The 23,762-nt window shown below is 35.2% G+C and overlaps 1 protein-coding gene across 1 annotated transcript; it reads right to left on the bottom strand.

The window, feature by feature from the left end:
* Window positions 1-18,697: 18,697 nt before the first annotated feature.
* Window positions 18,698-20,137, bottom strand: LOC109004361 (NDR1/HIN1-like protein 6). The gene has a single exon (XM_018982894.2). It carries the CDS (start codon window positions 19,924-19,926, stop codon window positions 19,213-19,215), a length of 714 nt encoding a protein of 237 aa, XP_018838439.1. The 5' UTR covers window positions 19,927-20,137; the 3' UTR covers window positions 18,698-19,212.
* Between the last annotated feature and the right edge of the window lie 3,625 nt (window positions 20,138-23,762).

Below are 23,762 nucleotides of genomic sequence, written 5' to 3'. Positions count from 1 at the left end.
GCCATCTACCCATGGAGCTAGAACATAGAGCCTATTAGGCGACAAGGACACTTGATGGACACTAAGATGGACCAAGTCTTAAAGATCATTTCCAAGTTTCCACGTGAAACAAGTTATGGAAGAGTGCAACATAAATTACATCCTATTATTATGTTTATGTGATTGAAGGTATTGGACTTGTTTATTTCATTAAAGGGGCATAATTAGATTTTGATTTAAATACTCTTTGTAGCCTTATTTTAATTAGTATATGAAATTTGATGAATTTATTCATTATGAATTGAGTTTATTTCATCTTGTTCTTGAATGAAGTTTTGAACTTATCAAAGGCAAATCACAATTGCTGTGGCATTCTTCCTTATAATTTGGTTCTTGAAACGAGTTTCTCAACGGCTCTAAAATTTCCATTGGCTTGATTTTTACTTTGTTGGGTGAGTTTTCAAATTGATTGAGTTCAAGGGATTCCATTCCCACGGGTTCATATCAATACTGAACTTTGATTTACAAGCGACTGGCGAGAAGAGAATACTACAGATCAACGAGATGGATGAGTTCCGCAATGATGCTTATGAGAATGCTCAAATTTACAAAGATAAAACTAAAAGATGACACGATAAGCATATTATGAGGAAGAAATTCGAAGTCGGACAGAAAGTTCTATTATTTAACTCAAGACTTCGACTCTTCCTAGGAAAGTTGTGCTCTCGATGGTCGAGACCATTTGTAGTGACTTGTGTTTTTCCTTATGGGGCAGTTGAAGTCCATCACGAGACAAAATGCACATTTAAAGTAATTGGACAGAGATTAAAATCCTATAGGGATGGAGACTTTAACTCGAAAAAGTGTTGCATCGATCTCGCTAGTAATATATTATGAGAGGACAATGTCTAACTATAAACTTTAAATAAAGCGCTTTTGGGAGGCAACCCAAGTTTTTTCTATTAATTTTATTAATTTTTATTTTTGCTTAATATTATTCCTTTTATTTCATTTTGCAGGAATGAAGAGGTGAGGAGATCTCCAAGAATTACACGACTGCGCCTTCAAGGAAAAAATTCAAATGACAGAATTGGACAAAATCAGGAGAGCATCTCTTACATTCTCTCATTCTCTGCTTTAGTTTATCTTCCTTCTTTTCATTGAGGACAATGTGATATTTAAGTTTGGGGGGAAATGATATTATTTTCTAAATAATAATAATAATAATAATAATAATGATGTTGATGATGATAAAAACAGTATGGTTTAATGAATAAAAAGCCTATGATAAGAATATGATTGAAATTGATCATAATTTTTAGAAAAAATTCTCACTGCTTAAATCTAGTTGTTAATTCTTTACTTGATCTTACTTAATTTGATATTTTCTTTGTTCAATGAATGTTTCTTATGATCATTAATTGTTTTGAATACCTAGAGAAATTTTATGTGAATTTTGTGAATTTATATGGTCTCAACTTATTCTAAAACTTGTTTGATTACACTCGAGGCGAAATCTTAGACAGAATATTACTGGGAAAATGATTAAGCCATTCTTTGGACCGATTGAGCCTTTCAAGCTTACCTGTTTATTCTCTTTATCTCTAGTCGCTCCTTTGAGCTTTATTGAAATATATTTTGGCCTTATATTTTTTTCTTGTAAACCTCATATTCCCTACCCTAATTGAGCTTAAACATTGATTTTCTCACCTTTCAAGAGAACTAGGTTTACAGAAAATAACAGATTCACAAGAGCAAGAGAGGTAAAAGGTCTACAAATAAAGTGATTATAGCAATATTATCAAAATCATAAGTTGAGGGGTGTGAAAAGTCAACTCGTCTACTGTGTGGCCAACAAGAAAAGGCCGACAAGAGTCATCCAAAAAGGCAGTCGAAAAAATATGGAAAAAAAAAAGAACAAGAAGAAGAAGAAGATGTCTAACCTACCGAATAGAGGGGTAAAGAGAGAGATACTTGAAAGTACAATAAAGAGAGGTATGTTGAGAGATTTAGAATGATTGAGAAGAGATGTTTGTGAGAATGCTCTATTTATTCTGTTAGTGTTCAAATTGAAGTTCTCTTACTTTGTTTGAATCCTACTGTTTCTTTGTAGCCCTCACCCTAGCTTTACATTAAAAACTTAATAAAGAGCTACTGATCCCTGGTGATAGTTTATGTTCTACATTAGTGGAGAGTGATATGAAAAGCAAGCCTATGGAGTTTTTAGAGATTCATTATTGATTTACTTGTCTATATATAACTATCTCGAGAGCTAATGATGAAGTGAAAATGATAGGTATGCATGAATGTGGGATAGATAATGCGGTGGAATTGAGTTTTGAATTAACTTTTGGACTTGATTGATCTTGATTCATTTGAATTATAGACTTTAGACAATTTTTAAGGCAATCAATTTTGTGAATCAAACCAATACTTGTTTTAATTATCTTTTCTTTTCTTCTTTGCTCAAGGGCGAGTAAAACTTAAGTTTGGGTGTATTTGATAAGTATTATTTTCATGTGATTTTTATCACTCTTTTATTTATGAAAAGTATCATTTTTCCTTCAATACTATTGATTTTATTTTATTTCTACATATTTTTATTTATTTTCTTGGATTTGAAGGAATGCGAAGATTTAGTGCAAAATGAGAGCATTTTGGTACAAAAGAAAAGACTACAGATCCAGACCGATGAGAGGCAGCGAGATCTGATGAGAGCCGATGAGATTTGGGCAATGAGCTTTGTCTCGTGGGTATCAAAAAGATCTTTCTCGCCCAAGGGTAAGAAGACTTACCTCTCAGTAGACGAGGAGACTCACGACCAGAAGGCCATACCAGAAGGTGCGAAGACTTGGCGACAATGCTCTAGGCGATTAGATTGGACGACTAGTCTAAACGACCAACTTAAAATACCAACCTAATGAGTCTCTAATTAGTTAAATTCACATAGAGATATGAATTTATTAGTTGAAGATATTTTTGGTATTGTTTGAGAGAAACTATTGAATAGTTAAGGGATTTTTATCATCAATTTGAGATAATTGAGATTTTACAACAAGGAAAAATAAACTGTGTGAGATTTGTTAGGTGAAGTCAAACGCTCTAGATCTATTCTCATTATTTTTAAAATCTTAATTTTAATGTTCTTTTCTTCAGTTTAATTTAAGTAAACCATTTTTCAAATTTCAGTTTTTCAAATAGTAATTAATTTAGTCAATTTCAATACTCAATAGTATAATTATTCCTTGTGGGTACGATAACCATTTTCTTTAAAATACTTTACTACTTGTTACGATTCTGTGCACTTGCAGATTATATTTTTAATCGAACAAGTTTTGGTGAGAGTCATCCAAAAAGACAGTCGAAAAAGTATGGAATATTTCCACAAAAAAAAAAAAAAAAAAAAAAAAAAAAAAAAAAAATGTCTGACCTACTGAATAGAGGAGTAAATAGAGAGATACTTGAAAGTACAATAAAGAGAAGTATGTTGAGCGATTTACAATGATATAGAAGAGATGTTTGTGAGAATGCTCTATTTATTCTGTTAGTGTTCAAACTTAAGTTCTCTTTCTTTGTTTGAATCCAACCTTTTTTTTATGGTCCTCACCCTAGACTTACATTACAAGCTTAATAAAGACCTATTGTTCCCTGGTGATAATTTATGTTCTACATTACTGGGGAGTGATTTGAAAAGCAAGCTTATGGAGTTTTTAGAAATCCATTATTGATTTACTAGTTTGCATAAAACTATCCGGGGAGCTAATGATGAAGTGAAAATGATGGGTATGCATGAATGTGAGATGTATAATATGGTGGAATTGAGTTTTGAATTAACTTTTGGATTTGATTGATCTTGAATGATTCCTTTGAATTATAGACTTTAGACAATTTTTAAGGCAATCAATTTTGTGAATCAAACCAATACTTGTTTTAATTATCTTTTCTTTTCTTCTTTGCTAGAGAGCGAGCAAAACTTAAGTTTGGGGGTATTTGATAAGTGTTACTTTTATGTTATTTTTATCACTATTTTATTTATGAAAATTGTCATTTTTCCTTCAATACTATTTCTTTTATTTTTATTTATTTTCTTGGACTTGAAGGAATGATAAGATTTAGTTAAAAAAGAGAGCATTTTGGTACAAAAGAAGATACTACGGATCCAGACCGATGATAGGCAGCGAGATCTGAAGAGAGCCAATGAGATTAAGGCGAGGAGCCTTGTCCCGTGGGCAGCAAATAAATCTTTCTCGCCCAAAGACGGGAAGACTTACCTCTTGGTAGGTGAGGAGACTCGCAACCAGAAGGTGCGAAGACTTGGCGACAATGCTCTAGGCTGTTAGATTGGGTGACTAGTCTAAACGACCAACTTAAAATACCAACCTAAACGACATTGTGGGCAACAACTAGAAGAGGCAAGATGAGTCTTTCATCCCGGTCGGGAGTCTTTACTCGGTAGGCAAGGAGAGGGCCGTGTGGTCTTTGTGACCTTCACGCCCATTCATTTTTTACCTTCACGCTAGTTATATTCAGCCCACACGACATCTACTCAGTGGGATTTTTCCTCCAGACCGGGATCAATCTTCTGTTGACCATAAAATTCGAGTTTCGAAATCAATCTATTGGCGACCAAATCCTCCCGAACTCCGCAATTCAAGCCGCATATCACTGAATCTTCTATTTTAGATAATCTTGTTATTATTGGGATAATTTATTTTTATGTTAACATCTATCTTTAGAAAATATTTTCCAGATTTTTAGGCTAGATTCTAGACACAGTTATCTTGTTTCCAGATTTGAATTTCGACATCTATTTAATCTCAACTTATGGGATGAATAGAGGGTTCGAGTTCAGAATTAGAGTTGAGCGTTTTTATGTTTTAGAGTCTGAGTCTGAGTCTGAGTTTGAGTTTAGAGTTCCAATTTTTATTATTAAAGTGTTCTTTCGAGAAGGCAGAACTGGAGAGCAGAGGCAAGAGCCGAATGCTTCATCAACCGATTTTAACAAAGAACACCAATTTTATTCTTTTTCTTTTTAATTTCATTATGAACTAATTCTATTTTCTAGAGTTTTGATGTAGCCTAGCACTGAATACACAATTTGTATTCCAATTTATTTTATTTTCAATATTTTCATGATTGAGTGTTTATTCCTTGTTCTTAATGTTTGCAATTTTCTAACTAACTATTATTCGATCTATTGAGTCACAATGAGACCAAGATGTGATTTGTAACTAAAACTCTACAATTAAACATCATTAGTTGAGGGATATAATTGCGAAAGTAGAGATGTTTTACCGCAACTAGTGTGATTTTGTGTGATTTTTAAGAAAAATTCAAAAAACTTAATGAGTTTTCAATCAGTTAAATTCACATAAAGATATAGAGCTATTAGTTGGAGATATTTTTGGTATTGTTAAAGTGAAAGTATTGAATAGTTAAGGGATTTTTATCATCAATTTGGGATAATTGAGATTCTATAACAAAGAAGAATAAATTTTAGGATTTGCTAGGTGAAGTCAAACGTCCAAGATCTATTCTCATTATTTTTAAAATCTTAATTTTAATGTTCTTTTCTTTAATTTAATTTAGATAAACCATTTTTCAAATTTCGATTTTCCAAATAATAATTAATTTAGTCAATTTCAATACTCAATAGTATAATTATTCCCTGTGGGTCCGATAACTATTTTCTTTAAAATAATTTACTATTTGTTATGATTCTGTGTACTTGCAGATTATATTTTTAAGCGAACATTGTTCGTGGTCAATTTTGTTGGAGTTGAATCGGATGAGTATCAATTTTTTCCTTTTATGCTAGGGTACAAAATTGATTTCTTTGGTGCTCTAGGAATAATGATGCAAATGGTTTTTTTCCAAAACATGTGCCAGGGCTAGCTACTAACTTTTAAAGCTTTCTAGTTTCCAATATATATGTTAGAACTCCATATTCTGGTTCATTTATTCTAAGAACTAATCTCAAATAACTGGCTTCTGACCTTTATTTTCATGGATTTTGGGAAACTACCAAACTGTGACATTCACAGTAATATAAATAACTTTTTTCTCTTGGTGTGTTTGTGCCTATAAGCAAGCATATATGCATGTGTGCATGACAGAGAGATGATCAGGCTTATCTTCTTTCTAATGAACCAACTTGCATTTACTTTTTACTTGCATTTAAAATAAACCAACTTGCATTTCCTTCCCCAGTCAATTTAAAATAAACTTGTGCTTATGAATTGTTCAATTTTTAAGGTATTGTCACTACAACACAATTTATCTTTTGTAATAGAGGAAACCGTCACAAAAAATTGCCAAAACGTTACTAAAGATATTTGGTGACGGTTTGAAACCGTTACCACGACCGTAACCTAATGTGCATCCCAGAAAACAATTTGTGACAGTTTACTATTGAACCGTCACTAAAAATGTTTTTAGTGACAGTTGAAGGTGTTCCATTTGGTTAAACGTTCGAACATTCCCTTTTTTGTGACGGTTGAGAACTGTTCGAACGTCCAATTGAACATTCGAACAGAAACCCGACCGATTGGCATTCAAATGAGAGAAGTTGACGTTCGTCAATTATAGTTCGAACGTATCATATTTACGTTCCAACGTTTATGCGTCCGAACGTTAATTATAACTTGCATTCGAATATCCGTTCGAACGTTAACGGACCAATGTTCAAACATAACGGGTTTAACGTTCGGACGTTATTTCGAATATAAACGAAGTAGCGTTCGAATGCAAGTAGTACGTTCAGAGGTTTGTTGGAACATTAATCGTTTAATAATTCGAACAATTTGTTTGTTTGAGGGTCAGTACGTTCGAACGTAGATTCCTACGTTCGAATGTTACTATACAATTTTATGTATTCACGTTCGAACGTTGGAACCAACGTTCAAACGTTTTTACTTTACATTCGAATGTACAGATCAGAAATACTAATTTCATAAAATTTAAAAGTATACCAATTGTATCATATTACATAACATCAATTAACAAATAACAATGTCTTGTAAAATTTTAAAATTAGATATTAAAACTAGCCACCACTACTGATAAAATTTATTTCTTTTTTTTTCCTCGCTCATCGCGATTCTGTTGTAACAACATAACACGCTCCATTTATACTATCATCTCTAGTTGCACTTGCTCTTAGATTTCACTGCGTATTCTTTCCTCTTGGTCTCTCTGCTGGTCCTGCAAATGCGTCTCTAAATGAGACTGTTGTTCTAAGAGAGACTCTAACTCTTACTGTCTCGACCTCATTTACTCATTCTTACACCCTGCAGCTTCTAAATCTTTGGTAAGATTATTAATTTGTGAAGTCGATGAGATTGAGGAGGATAAACATTTATGCTTGATAGATCGTCCCAAACCTCTTGTCATACTAGACTGCGACACGAGCACTTGCGTGAATATGTCTATGTCACTAGGAGAGGATTTCCCAGATGCCGACTGCTTCTCCATCATTTTTCCTGCAATTTGAAAGGTATTGATCGTTAATGAGTAACGTATTAAAAAAAATAGAAATAAAAAAAATTATTCACATATTACATAATTTATTTAACAAAATTAACATTGCTTACATAATTATTTGTAGCGACAGGATCCATCCACTTACTATGCTCATTAGTGTGAGCAACAGCATAGACATGAATGAGGAAAAAGTTTTCAGGATCATCATGTTTCTAACTAAGCGACATTAGCAATTTTAAAATGATAATATTAGTACTTAAATAAAAGAAAATCATAAAAATAAATGAATTCTATAATTTTTTAATTACCATTTTTTCAGCAAGACAGTGGAATGACCTTGAACCGGCACGATGGTAGACTGTCAGAGCAGATTTATTTTGTGCATTTGTAGAACTCAAGTGCTACAAAATATATTAAGAATGTTAATTGTAATATGTATACATATAATATATAGAACGAATATGAATGTAAATAATTAAAAGATATAAATGTAAAATACTTGATAATCTGGAGATGCGAAAAGATCACAACACTTTCTCCAATCATCTAACTTCATCTGTTGGAAAGGAGACTGCGCAACCTCTTCCAAAGTCTCAAAATTTTTGAAGTGGTCATGACATCGTCCCTTATGACGTCGGAATAGTGTAGCCATCAACTCATTCACGGTTCTCAAATCCTCACTACGGCCAAAGTTGAGGTCGAATTCATCCTAACAAGTGAATCGGGTCAAAAATATGATATATTAATTTAGGTGAAAAAAATGTTCTCTCAAAGTAAACTCACCAACACATGACTTCGAATGTGCTCCTTAATCTCATTCGGAACATCTCGCCATAAGCGCACATAAAGTGGAGCATAAGCTCGAACTACTGTGCCAATATAGGAGGAAAGCGCTGCTGCACTATCATTCACTCCTCTAGTGGAATTATCAGGAATGGTAATCTTGAGTTTTCCGTACCTTCTGGTTTTCTCAAGAGAGATGCCACGTGTATAGCCACGACCGCGACGTGCAGATGCATCAACTACATGATAATAGATAATATAATTATAGTTATATAGTTATTGAGACAAAAGTATTAACTATATAATTAATTATCAACGACAATATTTCATTACTAGTAGGTGTGGACCGGCTATTGTTTTCTTGCGTGTTAACTTGATCTTCATGAGCGGATTCCTCGAGTGGGGAGTCCTCAATGCGTTCGGAACTTGAACTTGGCGGAGGCACATTTCTTCGTTGTTGTTTTGGCGGCATTCTTGGAAATAATTAGTTATATCAAAGAAAATTAATTAGAAGAAATTATGAAAATTCAAGATATTTTATAGTCACTTATATGAATAAAATATTTAGTACTTTTATTCTTCATCTTCAGATGTATTTTTCATGCTTGTTTCAGAATCTCCCTCAATAACATCTTCATCATCATCATGCACCTCTTTTTCAACAGGCAACAATGTTTTTTAGAGTCATTTTGGATTGGTTGGGGCTATCTTATACGAAATACTATAATGATTGATCTCGGATTATTATTTTTAAGTTATAATTTTAATTGTTATTATATAATTGTTATTATAATTGTTATAAATAATTTCAAAGATTATTATATAATTTTAATTATTATCATTCCCAAAGTATAATTTTAATTATTATACTTAATTGAGTGAGTTATATATTTATATAAACAATAAGTATATAATTTCTATATAAGCATTTATTTGATCCTTATTTATTTACTCTCTAGTTTATTATAAATAAGTATATTTATTTATTCCACTTCTCTACTTATTTGGTAGGTTCAACACATTTTCCTTGAAGAGTATTTTACTTTCTTTAATTATATATATTTAATAATATAGAACGTTAAGTTTACTATGTTCGAACGTTAATGCAGAGTAGCTTAAAATTAACATAAAAAATGCATCATTGTAAATATTTTTTTTTCCTTTTCTATTTTTAGGATATGACTCATCTTCTGCATACTAGAAAACGAGGGAAGGAATGAGCCACTCAGGACACTGGTCGTATCAGGGCTCGTACTGTTATGGTAGAGCGAGAGGTCCTGATTAATGAGTTCGACGAACTCATATGGGAGCAGACCAACCTAAGAGATGTTTTCGTCAGTAGAGACTGGAGAAATATCTGCACATTGAGGGAGAAGGTATACCCTTCAATGGTTCAGGAGTTCTATATAGGGATGTGTGACATGCCTCAGGATACATCCTCTCACACCGTGACTATACGCGGTGTTTCCATTAAGATTTCACCAGATGTCATCGCCTAGCACCTCGGGATTCGTTGAGGAGTTGAGACATCTGCACATACTACACCCCGTGAGGATGTAGACACTTCTGCATCATCTACTGGCCGCCCATTTGAGCCAGCATCAGCTAGAGATGCAGACTGGTCAGAGGCCGAGGATACTGGCCTCGAGGCTCAAGATGATGATCGAAATGAGGATTTCTACATCCTCACCGGAAGGGACAACATGCAGATCGAGAGGAAGAAAGCCTTCAAGCAGAACCATATGCTACATTTCTTCCGCATGTTGCACCTTATTGTTGCAACAAACGTGGATCTTGTGGCACATAAAATCACATTTAGTCAGCTTCGGGCATAATTTTTTATACAAGTGGCACGTTGAGATCCTATAGATTTGCCACTGCACATATTTGAGAGGATCCATTACGAGGCGAGCATCTTCTCCACGGATAATCTTCCATACGGTGTCCTGATCAGCCAGCTATTACTTGCACTGGGAGTGCCAACCCAGCCAGAGGAGCAGGTCAAAGATCATATGAGCCCCCTCAACATGACCACGCATCGACGTAGCATTGGACAAGCGAGGGGACGTCAACTACCCCTGTAGAGGATCTAGTTCCTTTGATGCAGCCTGAGCCAGGTCATGTGGGGAGTAATAGTCAGCAGCCGCAGAGTACATCTGTGGGAGATGAGTGGCCTGCTTGGGTTTATGTGGTGATCTCACAGCTGACTACGCATATCAACGTAAGATCGATCGATCGATTGCTTGCGGCTATAGAGGCGTTGAGATTGCCCATCGTGTAGGTATCCTCAACGACAAGGTTGATACCTTGACTGAGGAGGTATGGAGTTCGAATTTCGCAAACAACGCTATCATCTAAGTGTTGTTTAAGAAATTCAATCATATTTTATATTTTTCTTTTATTATATGTAAAGAAAAATATTATTTAATATTTATATGATTTTTCACTATTCAATTCTCAATCTTCTTTAATATTATATTTTACATCTTTAATTCTAAATCACTGCACTTCAAATATATATAAACATAAATATATATTTATATATTACAAATTGTGTATATATAAATATATACAAGTCAATTATATAGATTTGTTCACAAATTATGCACTATAAAAATCACATAATTTTTAAATTAGAGTCATTTAATTTAAATTTACAATTAACGTTCGAACGTTAGTAATTAACTTTCAAATGTTGGCGCAAAACATTTTACATTCGAACGTTAATTACTAACGTTCGAACGTTGGCGCCAAAATATTTTACATTCGCACGTAAGTAGCCACAATGTTCGTACATATATGTGACGCTCGAACGTAAATTTTCTATACGTTGGAACGTAAAAAAAATCTCATATGTCTTTAATGACGGTTTCCAGATTCCATCACAGAAAAGACTTTTTAGTGACGGTTTAGGGACTATCACAATTTCTCAATCGTCACTAAAAAGCAATTGTATTGTAGTATGTGATATTTTGTATTGTTTGATATTTCTTTTTTTTTTCTATAACCATAATAGGTATATAGATTTACAACTTTTCATCTCGGTCTAACAAAACTGCTGAAAAAAAATGCCTGGGAAATTGGGGATATTTTTCTTTCAGACTTGTGAAATTGTGATATTGAAATTTGTTCATCTTATTCTTTTTCCCTTGCTATTTATGAAGCTGGCTTGTTAATTAAGTTCATCATGTGAGATATATGAGTGTTCAAAAATGATTTGTTCATGATAGAAATTGCCATTGTAGCTTTCATGTAAGTAGCAAGTTAGATGAACTTTATTTCTTTATTTTGGTTCACATTGTGATGGACTTTGCTCTATTGGAACTCGCTGGAATATATGTTTTCTTTGCATATCCAAGATCATCTATCACATACCAGGGAAGGTCAGTCCAATTTTGTTTCCTAGCATTTCCTCCTTATTTATCTTTATAGGAAGTGTAAACCAACTTATTTGCCCTTTCTGTAAATTCTCCTTTTCATATTCAAATTAGAAAGCAAGTGATCATGATACGTACGTAAGACTAGGCCACAAACTCTTATATATTCTTAACTTATTCTATATTCTTAGTGACATATACATAGAGAGTGATAAGAGATGAGACATGATAATAAAGCTTGTGCTCAAGTAGCTCTTATATATTCTTGTTCTCACAATGTAGCTTAATAATAAAGGTTCTTGTTTATAATTTGGGCAGACATTTCTAGCTAGAGGTCAATAAGTTTATGCACAAGTGGTTTCTCTTCACCCAATGAGACGACATGATAGGAGTAAAGCTGCAATTTCAATACCTTTGGTGTATGAGACATGATTTTGAGCTGAGCTCGTTGAATGGTAGTATTTGAGGGAACTCATTGTTTTTTATTCCTGCCAGGCTCACTAATTGGTATACTAAGAACATGATGAAAATGCTTATACTTCGGATAAACAGGTCAGAATGGCTATTCCTTCCCATGTTTTCATGTTTTAAGAGTAATCTCGTTACTATGATTCAATTAAAGCATGACCCATCTTGATTTGATATGTCTCTCATGTTTAGTTGACCTAATCTGTTAATTTTCTTAGCTAGAGGTTAAGATCCTTAAAAATAAAGTTGACCTATCTTTATTTTCTAAGCTCATTACTATGGTGCCTTCTTATGCATGTTCTCATGGTAATATATTGTCGATATATATTATTTTAATTTAATTCATTTGGAGGTATATTGTGATAGTAAAACAAAACAAGCCCTGAATATTCCTCTCGTCCCCAAAAAGGGGAAGATGAATGAGGGGGATTTTGATAACATAATGAAAGAACATTATAATGATGGTTCTGATTTATTTAAATTCTTTGGTGATGATTATCGGAACAAAAGATTGATTAGAAGATCTTCTCATGCCTTCAACTAATTTTATTAGTAGAGACTATGCAAGAATTTCATTTAATTGATCTTTTATTCTCATAATCATTCACAATAAATGTAAATAATAGTCAGAACCATCCTAATAACCTTCCTCCATTATTTTATCAAAATGATCTTCATCATTCGTCTTCTTCTCTAGGCTATCCATGTTAATTTACTGATACAATATAGCCTCATATTTTTTGTGGAGTATACAATAAGAGCTCGTTTGCTTTCACAGATGAGATAAGATTATGAGTTGAGATTAAAGTTAAAAGTTGAATAAGTTGAATTGTTTATTTTATTTTGTATAAAATTTTGGGAAAGTTGTAATGATTAGGTGAGATGAAATGATATGAGAGGAGTTGTGAAAACAAACGAGGCTGCCTAAGTATTTCAAATCGTAGAACTTTTCTTTATAAACAAGAAAGAACTTATCAAAAAATCAAAATAAAAATACTAGAGAATTACAAGCTCTTCTCTTCATGAATAATAAGTGTTTCTTTTCTTGATCAGTCTTTGATTTTGTACATTTCAACTAGGGGTGGGCTCCGACTCCGACGGAGTCGGAGTTGTCATTTCCGACCTCCGACTCCGACAAAAGTCGGAGCCGAATTTCCCCTCCGACTCCGACTCCGAACGTAGTCGGAGTCCGATTCCGATCGGAGGTCGGAGCTCCGAACTCCGACCTCCGATCGGAACTCCGACTGGAGTTCAGAGGGAGTTCCGAACAGAGGTCGGAGCTCCGACTCCAAATTAAATTTCCGAACTCAATTTCAGAAATTTTGTTCTTTTTTTTATTATTATTTAAATTTTGTTGTTCAATTTCGTTTTAGATAGTGAGCAACATATATATTTTTTTCAAAAGTGAACCATCTACAAATATTTGGTTTATTCAAGAGTTTTCAATAATTTAAATGTTCGTTCTGATTTTGTTACTGAATTTTGATTATATATTTAATTTGTTTTATGTCCGCCTGAAATTTAGCATTAATAGTGCTCATGACTCATGAGTTGAAAATTACACAAATTTAAAATTTTATAGAAAAGAATGATGGTATGAATTTGTATAATTCGATTAATTTCAGTTGGATAATAAATTATAAACGTTTGAGAGATGATGGATAAGTAATAATAGAAATTATAGAATAAAGAGTACATATCCCACGTCTTTGCTCGGGATATAAGTACATAAATATAACTATATAAATAGTTTAAAAAGTAAATAACATGTATGATGTAGTCATAAGTTATACAGTCTCATTTATAACGTAATAACAATATGACTCAGTCTTGAAATATAACTACATAAAAATTAAATACGGATTTCACTCAAATACTTTTTGTTCCATTGGTCATGCCTGAAATGAAGATAGAAAGTAGCAATCAATAGATGAAAAAAAATTGTTAATAAAAAATTGAATACGGTAAAAGAATAATTTGATTCTTACCAAGAAAGGAGGTTCTCTCAACTCCATCCCAACTCTCAAGTAGCGTCCGTTCCAGACTCTCAATCATCGATAATTATGTTAGGGTTCACAATTAGATCTATAAAATCATAAAAAGTGGAAGTTAGAAACATTAAAAATAATTAAATCATCATTTAAAAGCATATAAACTTAACCGATTCAAGACTATAGCTCTCGGCATCAACGTCAACGGTATCTAATCCAATGGGCGTTTCACTTATCCAATTCTATGTGCAAACGAGGGCCTCCACGGTTGACGGTGACAATGAACTCCGATAAGCATCCAACACGCGACCTCCAGTGCTAAATGCCGACTCTGAGGCAACCGTAGTGACAGGAATGACTAGCACATCTCGGGCCACACGGGAAAGGATTGGATACTTAGTGAAATTAACTTTCCACTAAGTTAATAACTGAAATACATCACTAGGTGCCTCGACAGCTTCCATAAAATATCGTTCAACCTCAGATGTACAATGCATAATATTCCTTGTTGACATGAGTTGATGATACTGCCGTATAATACGATTGCCTCTAACCCCTACAGATGGGTCAGTATCACCTGAGAGAAACTGTCGATCCTGTCGGCCTCGAATGTGAGGAGCTACCAACTGCGGATGAAGGCTGAGCACTAGTACTGTAGTGATGATATAAGTCATCAACATCACTTTTTAGCAATCTAATAAACTCTGCAGCCTTCACTGCCCCGAGGACGGAATTTACCCAAAATTCTAGAACGGCCAACTTAACTCGGGGGTCAAGGATCACAGCCACAAATAGCAATCTATTTATCTTCTCAATATTCCCCCAATATTTATCATATTTGATCTTCATCCTCGTAGCCATAGCAGATAACAATCCAGCAGAGTCAGTACAACTATTTTCCAACTGGAAGTGAAGCTCCGAGAGCTCGCTGAAAAATGAGTTCGCAGTCGTATATTTGGATCCAGATAGCCGCATGGTTATCTCATAAAAAGTTCTTAAAAATTCAACAAAATAACTCACACTGGTCCAATCATGTGCGTCTGGCGCACCGAGCCCCTGTCCTGCTGGCTCCAACAAAGCATACCTCAGGCCCCCATCCTCGACCTCCATCCGCTCGAATGCTTTTTGGTACTTCTGTGCCACATCCAACATCATGTATGTAGAATTCCATCGAGTCGGAACGTCCAAGCACAGCATACTAGAACATTCAATCTTCAAATCTTCTGCTATTGTCTTAAACTTGGCAAGCCTTTGAGGGGAACCCCTCACATATCGTACAATGTTGCGGACTCGGGTTATGGAATCATGAACCTCTTTTAATCCCTCAACAACTATGAGGTTAATGATATGAGTACAGCATCGAACGTGAATAAACTCGTGGGCCCGAATGACATCATCTCTCACCGTCGTGTTCCGCTTAAACCAATCAATTGCTGTTTCATTCGCACTGGCATTGTCAACTGTAATACACAGCACTTTTCGAATTCCCCAGTCCTTTAAACAATCATCCATCTTCGCCCCAATGGATGCACCTTTATGATCCACAATTTCTTTAAAACCAATAATTTTTTTATGCAAAATCCACTCACTGTCAATGTAGTGTGCTGTGATACACATGTAGCAGACGTTCTGTATGGAAGTCCATGTGTCAGTCGTAAAAGACACTCTCTGGCCAGTGGTAATAAACATCTTCCTCATCTCCTCCTTGTCCTTCGCATGCCTCTTCATACAATCTCGCATCACTGTATACCGTGATGGAATGGGAAATCGTGGCTCAACAAAATTTAGAAACTTTCGAAAGCCTCTTTTCTCGACTGTGGTAAATGGCATCTCATCAGTAATTATCATCTCTGCAAGCATGTCCCTCAACATCTTCTCACTGTATTGAGGGATGACCAATTTCTTAGTCTGTGTACCATCAGTGGCTGTAGAAGTTTGGTAACTGAGGTTGGTCTGATCAGTGGCTTGCAATCCCTTCGCTATCTTATATCGTTGGCAACCATTTAGATGTGCTATTAACACACTGGTACCTTGCTTCTTCGAATGGCATCCACAAAGTGATCCACAGTAATGACATCTTGCTACTGGGTTCGCAATTTCACCAGGAATTTTGGTGAAATGCTCCCATGTCCACGACCTCTTTTTAGAAGGTCGTGGTGGTTGATCTTGTTCAATGGGCATCTCCTCCTCTTCGTTGAACATATCCTCATCCTCTATATCAACTGGGAGTGGGAGTCGACTACTCGCACAAGATGTAGCTGCTCTAGATGTAGCTGCCCTAGATGTGGCTCTAGGGGTGGAAGTACCCACCGGTGTAGGAGTTGTAGCATTGGCATCCACCACATCCCCTTGTGGACGATCATCTCCACTATATCTAGGATCCATATCGCAATCAATGAAGCTGAAAAAATTAAATTAGAAGCAAAAAATTAGTTTAAAAATAAACTAAGCTATTGTATTATACAATAGGACATGTATTATTGTATCATAATATATTATTGTATCGATATATTATTACATCGAGGTTCGGTTGACGTGCGCTCGACTCAGTGGAACCCATCCAGAGAGGTTCGCTCGATGTACGCTCGAAGTGGCGCTCGAGCAGAACCCATCTAGAGAGGTTCGCTCAATGTGCGCTCGAGTAGAATCCATCCAGAGAGGTTCGCTCGACCTGCGCTCGATGTGGCGCTCGAGCAGAACCCATCCAGAGAGGTTCGTGCGCTCGACGTGGCGCTCGAGCAGAAGCCATACAGAGAGGTTTGCTCGACATGCGCTCGACGTGGCGCTCGAGTAGAACCCATCCAGAAAGGTTTGCTCGACGTGCGCTCGAAGTGGCGCTCGAGCAGAACTCATACAGAGAGGTTCGTTCGATGTGCGCTTGACGTGGCGCTCGAGCAGAATCCATCCAGAGAGGTTCGCTCGACGTGCGCTCGACGTGGCGCTCGAGCAGAATCCATCCAGAGAGGTTCGCTCGACCTGCGCTCGACGTGGCGCTCGAGCAAAACCCATCCAGAGAGGTTCGTGCGCTCGACGTGGCGCTCGAGCAAAACCCATCCAGAGAGGTTCGTGCGCTCGACGTGGCACTCGAGCAGAATCCATCCAGAGAGGTTCGCTCGACGTGCGCTCGACGTGGCGCTTGAGCAGAACTCATACTGAGAGGTTCGCTCGATGAGCGCTCGACGTAGCGCTCGAGCAGAACTCTTCCAGAGAGATTCGCTCGACTTCCGCTCGACATATCGCTCGAGCCAATGTTCAATACAACGTGCGCTCGACTTGCGCTCGACACCTCGCTCGAGCGCAAGTCTTCAATACAATGTAAAATTCAGGGTTTTGAATTTTCAACCACTTTAATTTCCCAATCAAACATAAAAAAAAATTCTATTTAAATATCATTTTTATCTTCAACGTCCAAAACAACCTAATTGCAAATATTCCATTACAGCATTTGTATTGATTTACCATGCTTTGAATTTTCTGCATTTACATTCTTTACTTCTTTATTGATCATAAATAGGCATCAAGTTCTAATCATGCATGAGGATTTGCCATATTTGGAAAACATTGAAACCCAGACTTCACAAAAAGAATAGTTGATTCAACTTAGTGCAGACGTAAATTAGCTCAGGCAACAACACCACAAAAAATTCAATGTGCTCTCCATTAATACCATAGAAGAAGACACAGCATGACCAACTATCCCATGCACAAACCAGCCTAGTACAATTTTCATGTCCTCAAAAAACATTTACATCATTTATACTGCTCTTAGGGAAAAACTAAGATCTTAATTCTTGTATATTACTTTATTTTCCAAACTTGTACACAACTTTGACCTGTTTTAAGCTAATCTTCATGTTTTTTTGTGTACTATCCAAACAAGATGTAATTATTATACTTCTTTGACCTATCATTACCGACTCCTCAGACATGTTATGCATCCATCCATTACTTTTCATTTTTTGGCATTATCCATATATAGATGCTTGCTAAAATTTACTTTTATGCTTCAATGCATTAAACTATTTGCTAATCAATTTTATCTAAAAGGCCATATTATTTTTGCCCTTTGTGCACATTAGTGATCTTAAAAAAAAAAAATTCCCAACTAGGCAAACATGCCTCGCACATTGTTCCACTATATATATATATATATATATATATATATATATATATATATAATCCTAGCATAGAGTTCTTCTACGATCGAGCTAGAGTACATAACGATGGCGTTTGCCCTATTTGCTGGGGTCAGATCTAGACAGGAGTCCGTCTACGAGTACTTAATTATTCTAATAGCATGCATGATCATGCCAAAGTTATATATCATCCATTAATCTTGGTGCATTTTTGCACCTCTTTTTGTTTCCATCTGTTGTAGTTATATCGCGTTTTTGTCACAGAAATTTAAAGATGCCAATATTTAAAGATGTGTTATCTCCAGTACAGCTGCACGTACGTACGTGTTTTCTTTGATTATTAGATCTACGACTTTTTTTTTTTTTTTTTCCTACTAAGAGATAACATCTCTGTGGGGTTAAAATACACAATCGACCTCACCCTCTTCTTTGTTACTTCAAAAGGATCAGGACATACGGCCAGTTGAACTCCAAATTAACCATTGTTCAAAACCAAATTAATCATTGAGGGATGAACATGAATATATAATTACCATGCACGCTAAAAAAGAAATAAAAATAAGTATCCAAGATGAATTGAGCAATTGCGAGTTACATGTGAATGTAAAGGGTACGTAAGCAACCAAACAAGGGCCAACCACTTTTTCCTTTTCTGCAGTACTGAAATTGAATATCTGATCTATGGCATTCAAGGCATGTCCACAAACCAGATTTTCCTTGCGAGTTTGGGACTTGATCTTTCCAATGAGTTCCCATAACATTACAAAAAAGCCAGACTTGCAAATACCTCTATTTATCACATATATATTTCCTTGATATATATGCAACTATATATAGAACATGATCCTATGAAGAAAACATATATGTAGCTAGAAAGAATTACTTCAAAGTTTAAAACCCAAGAAAAGAAGCTGCCAATACCGCTGAATAATGCTCCCACTTTCCTCTAGCTAGGTCTGCAGCAGTATTATTGGAAAACTCTGAAGAATCAAAAATTCAGTACCAATTGAACCCCAAATCATAAGTGTATTGGGCTGATAAAATCCTGACTTTCTTATTCGGGGACAAGTTATCAATGACTAAAGAGCAGTTTACGTAGACATCAACCGTTCTCAATGGAAACTTTCCGAGCACAATACTAACCGGTGCCTTTACCCTAACAAGCAATGGTATCCTCCCCGTATGCCGATTTTCCATAAGGGCTTCCTGTAGCCCTGAGCCAAATGGACTGGTCCCTTGCAAAGAAATTCTCATCTCTGTTACATTCTTTTCTGGTTGATAGAAAGCTGGAAGTTTCCCGGAACAAAGATCTGAGTCTGAGTAGGATATGAGAATGAGGCTATCTTTGCCATACACAAAGCCTATGTTTTCATTAGGGTTGTCAGCCTTTATGGTCACGGCAAATTCTGTGAAGAGGCTCATATCAGATTCGAAGTTGAAAGCCTGGACATTGAAGTTTTCAACCGCGTAGGATGGAACTTTTGGCTTGTACATGGTGTAGAGAAAGAATGTAAGGGCAAAGAAGAGGATGGTGAAGAAGAAGAGGCAGAAATAGCAGCAACATATGCACCTAAAGCAACCACTTCCTCTTGAGCTTTTCGATTCGTACCGGGGAACGTTACGCCGATAAGGAGGTGGCCGGAGGCTGCCTTGGTTGGCCGAGAGCATGACATATTTTGGTGGTGGATATCGAAGATCATGGGACTCCATGATGGCAATGATGAATGGTGATTATGATGATGAGAATAACTGATCAATGCTTGAGAGATGAATTATTAGATCCTTAATTTGGTGGGCACAGGCCATAGGAGGACGAGAAGAAGAAAGAGATCAGGCCTTCCTTTCTTCTTCTGCAATGAAATCTAGAGGGATCGATGTTGTTGGTTGGAGAGCAAGAGGGAAATTGTTTTGTTTGGAGCGAATGATTTCCGTTGGTTGAGGGCATGTTGTTACATTTATGTGGACAGAAAATACTGGCCCTAGATGTTCTGTCTAACCGGGTTTTGAGGCGCCCAAAGTACTGGTTTTCTAATTTTCTGCCATGTCTTGCTCTATTGTCTCATGTCTAATTTGACATTATTGCGTATACCGGCTTCAATATTTATAAATTTACGTATACACTTCCTTGTTCCTTCATTAATGTGGTTATTTCTGCAAATCTCAACTGTATTTTCATATAGCTGGTTTTGTTTGCAAAAATAAAACCAATTCGATAATACTACTAATAACGAAGTGATATTTGCAAGCTGGTCTCTGGTGGGCACACTCTCCACACCACTGACGTTGTAGGATTTGATTTATATACAAGAGAAGGACAATAAATTATATAAAGACTTTTTTGGGAAGCATACACTACAACAAAATTCACTTTCAGGGATGAAATTATTTAGAGACGAACTAAATTTCATCCTTAAAAATCATTTCTTGGGATGAAATTTAAATTTTATCTCAAAAAATTGATGACTTTATAAAACTGTTCGACCCGATAAATATCCATTCAAACAGTATTTTATATGACGAATTAAATCGTCTCAAAAAGTTTTTTTCATTTGAACATAAAATCTTGGCAGAGAAGTGATTTATTATGCTGGGGAAAGTTAAAAACCGTTCGAACGATAATTATTTTTGTTCAAACATAAAATATTTGGTGGCAAAACCTGACAGGAAGGTTTCTAAACCATTCGAACATAATATATTTAGTTCGAACATATTCAATCACCACATTTATACATTCGAACGTATAATATTAATTTCGGTACGTAACTCAAAATATAAAAAATATATATCATATATACAAATTCATGAATTAACTTTATGTGATTAATTTAAAAATATTTTAATGATTTCTTTTATGTTAAATAAGATTTTTAGTTAAATAAATATTATCAGCCATACACCACATAATATAAATCAATAATTACTCCAGAAAAGATAAAATATTTAATTTACAACTAAACAAAATAAAAACAAAAAATAAAAGCTACTGTGATGCGAGGTCTCTGCACACATCCTCGACTGCAACTAATTATCTCTTTGCTTGTGTCAGTCGAGTACTGAGTGTGACCTGAGTTGCATTATTGGCATTAATCTCTGTACGTAACTCGTAAATCTCTATACATAACTTAGAGATGCTAGCAGTAATCTCTGTACGCAACTCAGACATGGTAGTATGCATTGCATCGATTAACGCTTATATGTGTATGCCGATCTCAACACGCAGTATGTTGTCCATCTCCTCGCGAGTAAATGTGTGTGATACCTCGGCCTATGTAAATGCCTCACCAACCAATATTCCAGTATCTCCCAGTTGTGCATCTCTCTGAATATCAGCTATGTCAGGAACTAGTCCACGAAAACGAAATCTCGAGTATCCCGTGCTCCTTGACAGGGTGGTGCTATTGATCGGTCTCATTGGCTCCAGTGCAGGCTCGGCAACTTCTGGCATGACCACAGAATGTAGTAAAAATCGAGTTATCAAGATCCCAAATGACAGTATATCTGTGATAATGTACCGAGCCACTGATCGGATCCTCTCAAATATATACCCCACGAGGTCGATCGGAATGCCACGAGCGACCCATATCATAAATCTCACTCGATCCATGCCAACCTCGGTCTTGTGCTGCTAAAGGGTCAATATTGTTGGCGATGATCAAATTCATGATCTTGAAGAAAGTAGATAAATCTGTCTGCCTAATGCTCTTACCAAGTCTCTGACCTCATAATCAGCAAGTGTATCGATCTCATCTGTGTAGACTAATCCATCGTCTTGAGACATCTCTACATCACCTAAAGGATTAGACTCTCAAGGTGGCAAGTTTGGATAGGCATCGACCAGCCTAGGAATATCGAGATATGCAGCGAGTAGGTTCACTGAAAATGTAACAGGAGCTCCTTGGACACAGATCTTGTATACCCCTCCATCGTCTGAGCTGGCACCACCGAGCTCTTTATAGAACTCAGCAATGATATCAAGGTAAGAAATGAGCTCCACTCCTTCTTCTCGCTGATCTAAAATTAGTGCCCAATCACGATCATTGAATACTCATGGGAGGGGATGACCCTCCCATATAAGAGTCACAAAATCAGACAGTTTTACCTGACGCTCAAGTAAAACAGTCCGCTCTCGAATCACATCTTAACTTATACTTGAAAATTGATAAAGATTATAATTGGTATTAATTATTAAAGTTTGTTCCATTCGCCAATACCCCATCTAGTTGATGTAGGCTCTTAATAGAGCAATCGAGAATAAATTTAGAGTAATTCTATTTGAAGGTCTTTACACCACATATTATTCACATGACATCAGTTGATTTTTGATATTTAGAATTTAAAATTTATTTTTAAAATCAATTTATAATACGTGGATGATGTGTGGTGTAAAAGTTTTAAAATATAATTATTCATTAATTTATTTACAAACATACAGGTGTTGTAGGCTTACACGTCATTGATATTTTAATCCTTTTACGAATATAATTGGTCCCAAAATAAGAGGTATGTTACACACTAATTAACTTGTAAATAGTGTAATTTAAGAATATAATTGGTCCCAAAATAAGAGGTATGTTACATACTAATTAACTTGTAAATAGTTTAATTTAAGCAATCAATGGTAGGAAGTCAGAAAACTATCATGTAAAGGGGATAACCACTTTCTATATAATACGCAATGATGGTAATCAATGTTTTGAATTCCGTTTTACTAATTTGGTTTTACTAACCGTTTTGATTGAAATATTAGAATAAAATATTTCGATATTGAGATATTTTGGTGTACCGTTTAGAAATAATCATTAAATGGATAAATTACTATATATATATATATATAAACAATTATATAGAGAGAAGAATTATGTTTCAAAATAACTGCATGGTATATATTTATATATATATATATATATATTAAATACATTGTTAAAAATATAGTTGTTGAAATGGACTCTGTGAACTAATAGATTCCAATCAAATCACACAATCTATGAACTTTCTGTAAGGATAAATAATTCGGGGTCTAAAAAATATCTCAATGAGATTTTTTTTTTATTTAATCGAATGATTAAAAAAATATTTTTTAATGATATTATAAATTTTTTATTTTTTTAAAAAATATTTATAATGATTAAAAAAATACATAAAAACAAAAAGAAAAAAAATTATTCTATTCAAAATATTTATTGATCCAAATTCAGAATCCGAAACAGTACTCTTCTATAAGTAATTTGAGTTTGACCAAAAAGGACGACGTTGTCATATCGTACAATTCACGACGGCATGGGCTCTTGGAACAAACGGTCACCAGCAACGGTCACAGCAGTTGCGCTCCTATCATGACTAATTTCGGGCCGAAACTTCATTTACAACCGGAATATCAGAATCCGAATGACCAGAATTCTAGTAGGAATAAAACATCCCACATAGCGATGCTAGTTACTGTTTTGGCACGAAAACTTTTGACAGAATGAAAAAACAAAACATTGATCGTTTTATTTCGTCTAAAATATCATTTTTTTTATAAAAAATACTTTAATTATAAAAAAATT

This window comes from Juglans regia, chromosome 10 (genome assembly GCF_001411555.2).
Source record: "Juglans regia cultivar Chandler chromosome 10, Walnut 2.0, whole genome shotgun sequence".
Taxonomy (NCBI): Eukaryota; Viridiplantae; Streptophyta; class Magnoliopsida; order Fagales; family Juglandaceae; genus Juglans; species Juglans regia.
The sequence above is the reverse complement of the archived record's forward strand: the minus strand, read 5'-3'. Positions and strand labels throughout refer to the sequence as shown.

Bases quoted from the DNA above. Each gene is read 5' to 3' on its own strand.
- LOC109004361 (XM_018982894.2), bottom strand. From the start codon at position 19,926: ATGGAGTCCCATGATCTTCGATATCCACCACCAAAATATGTCATGCTC.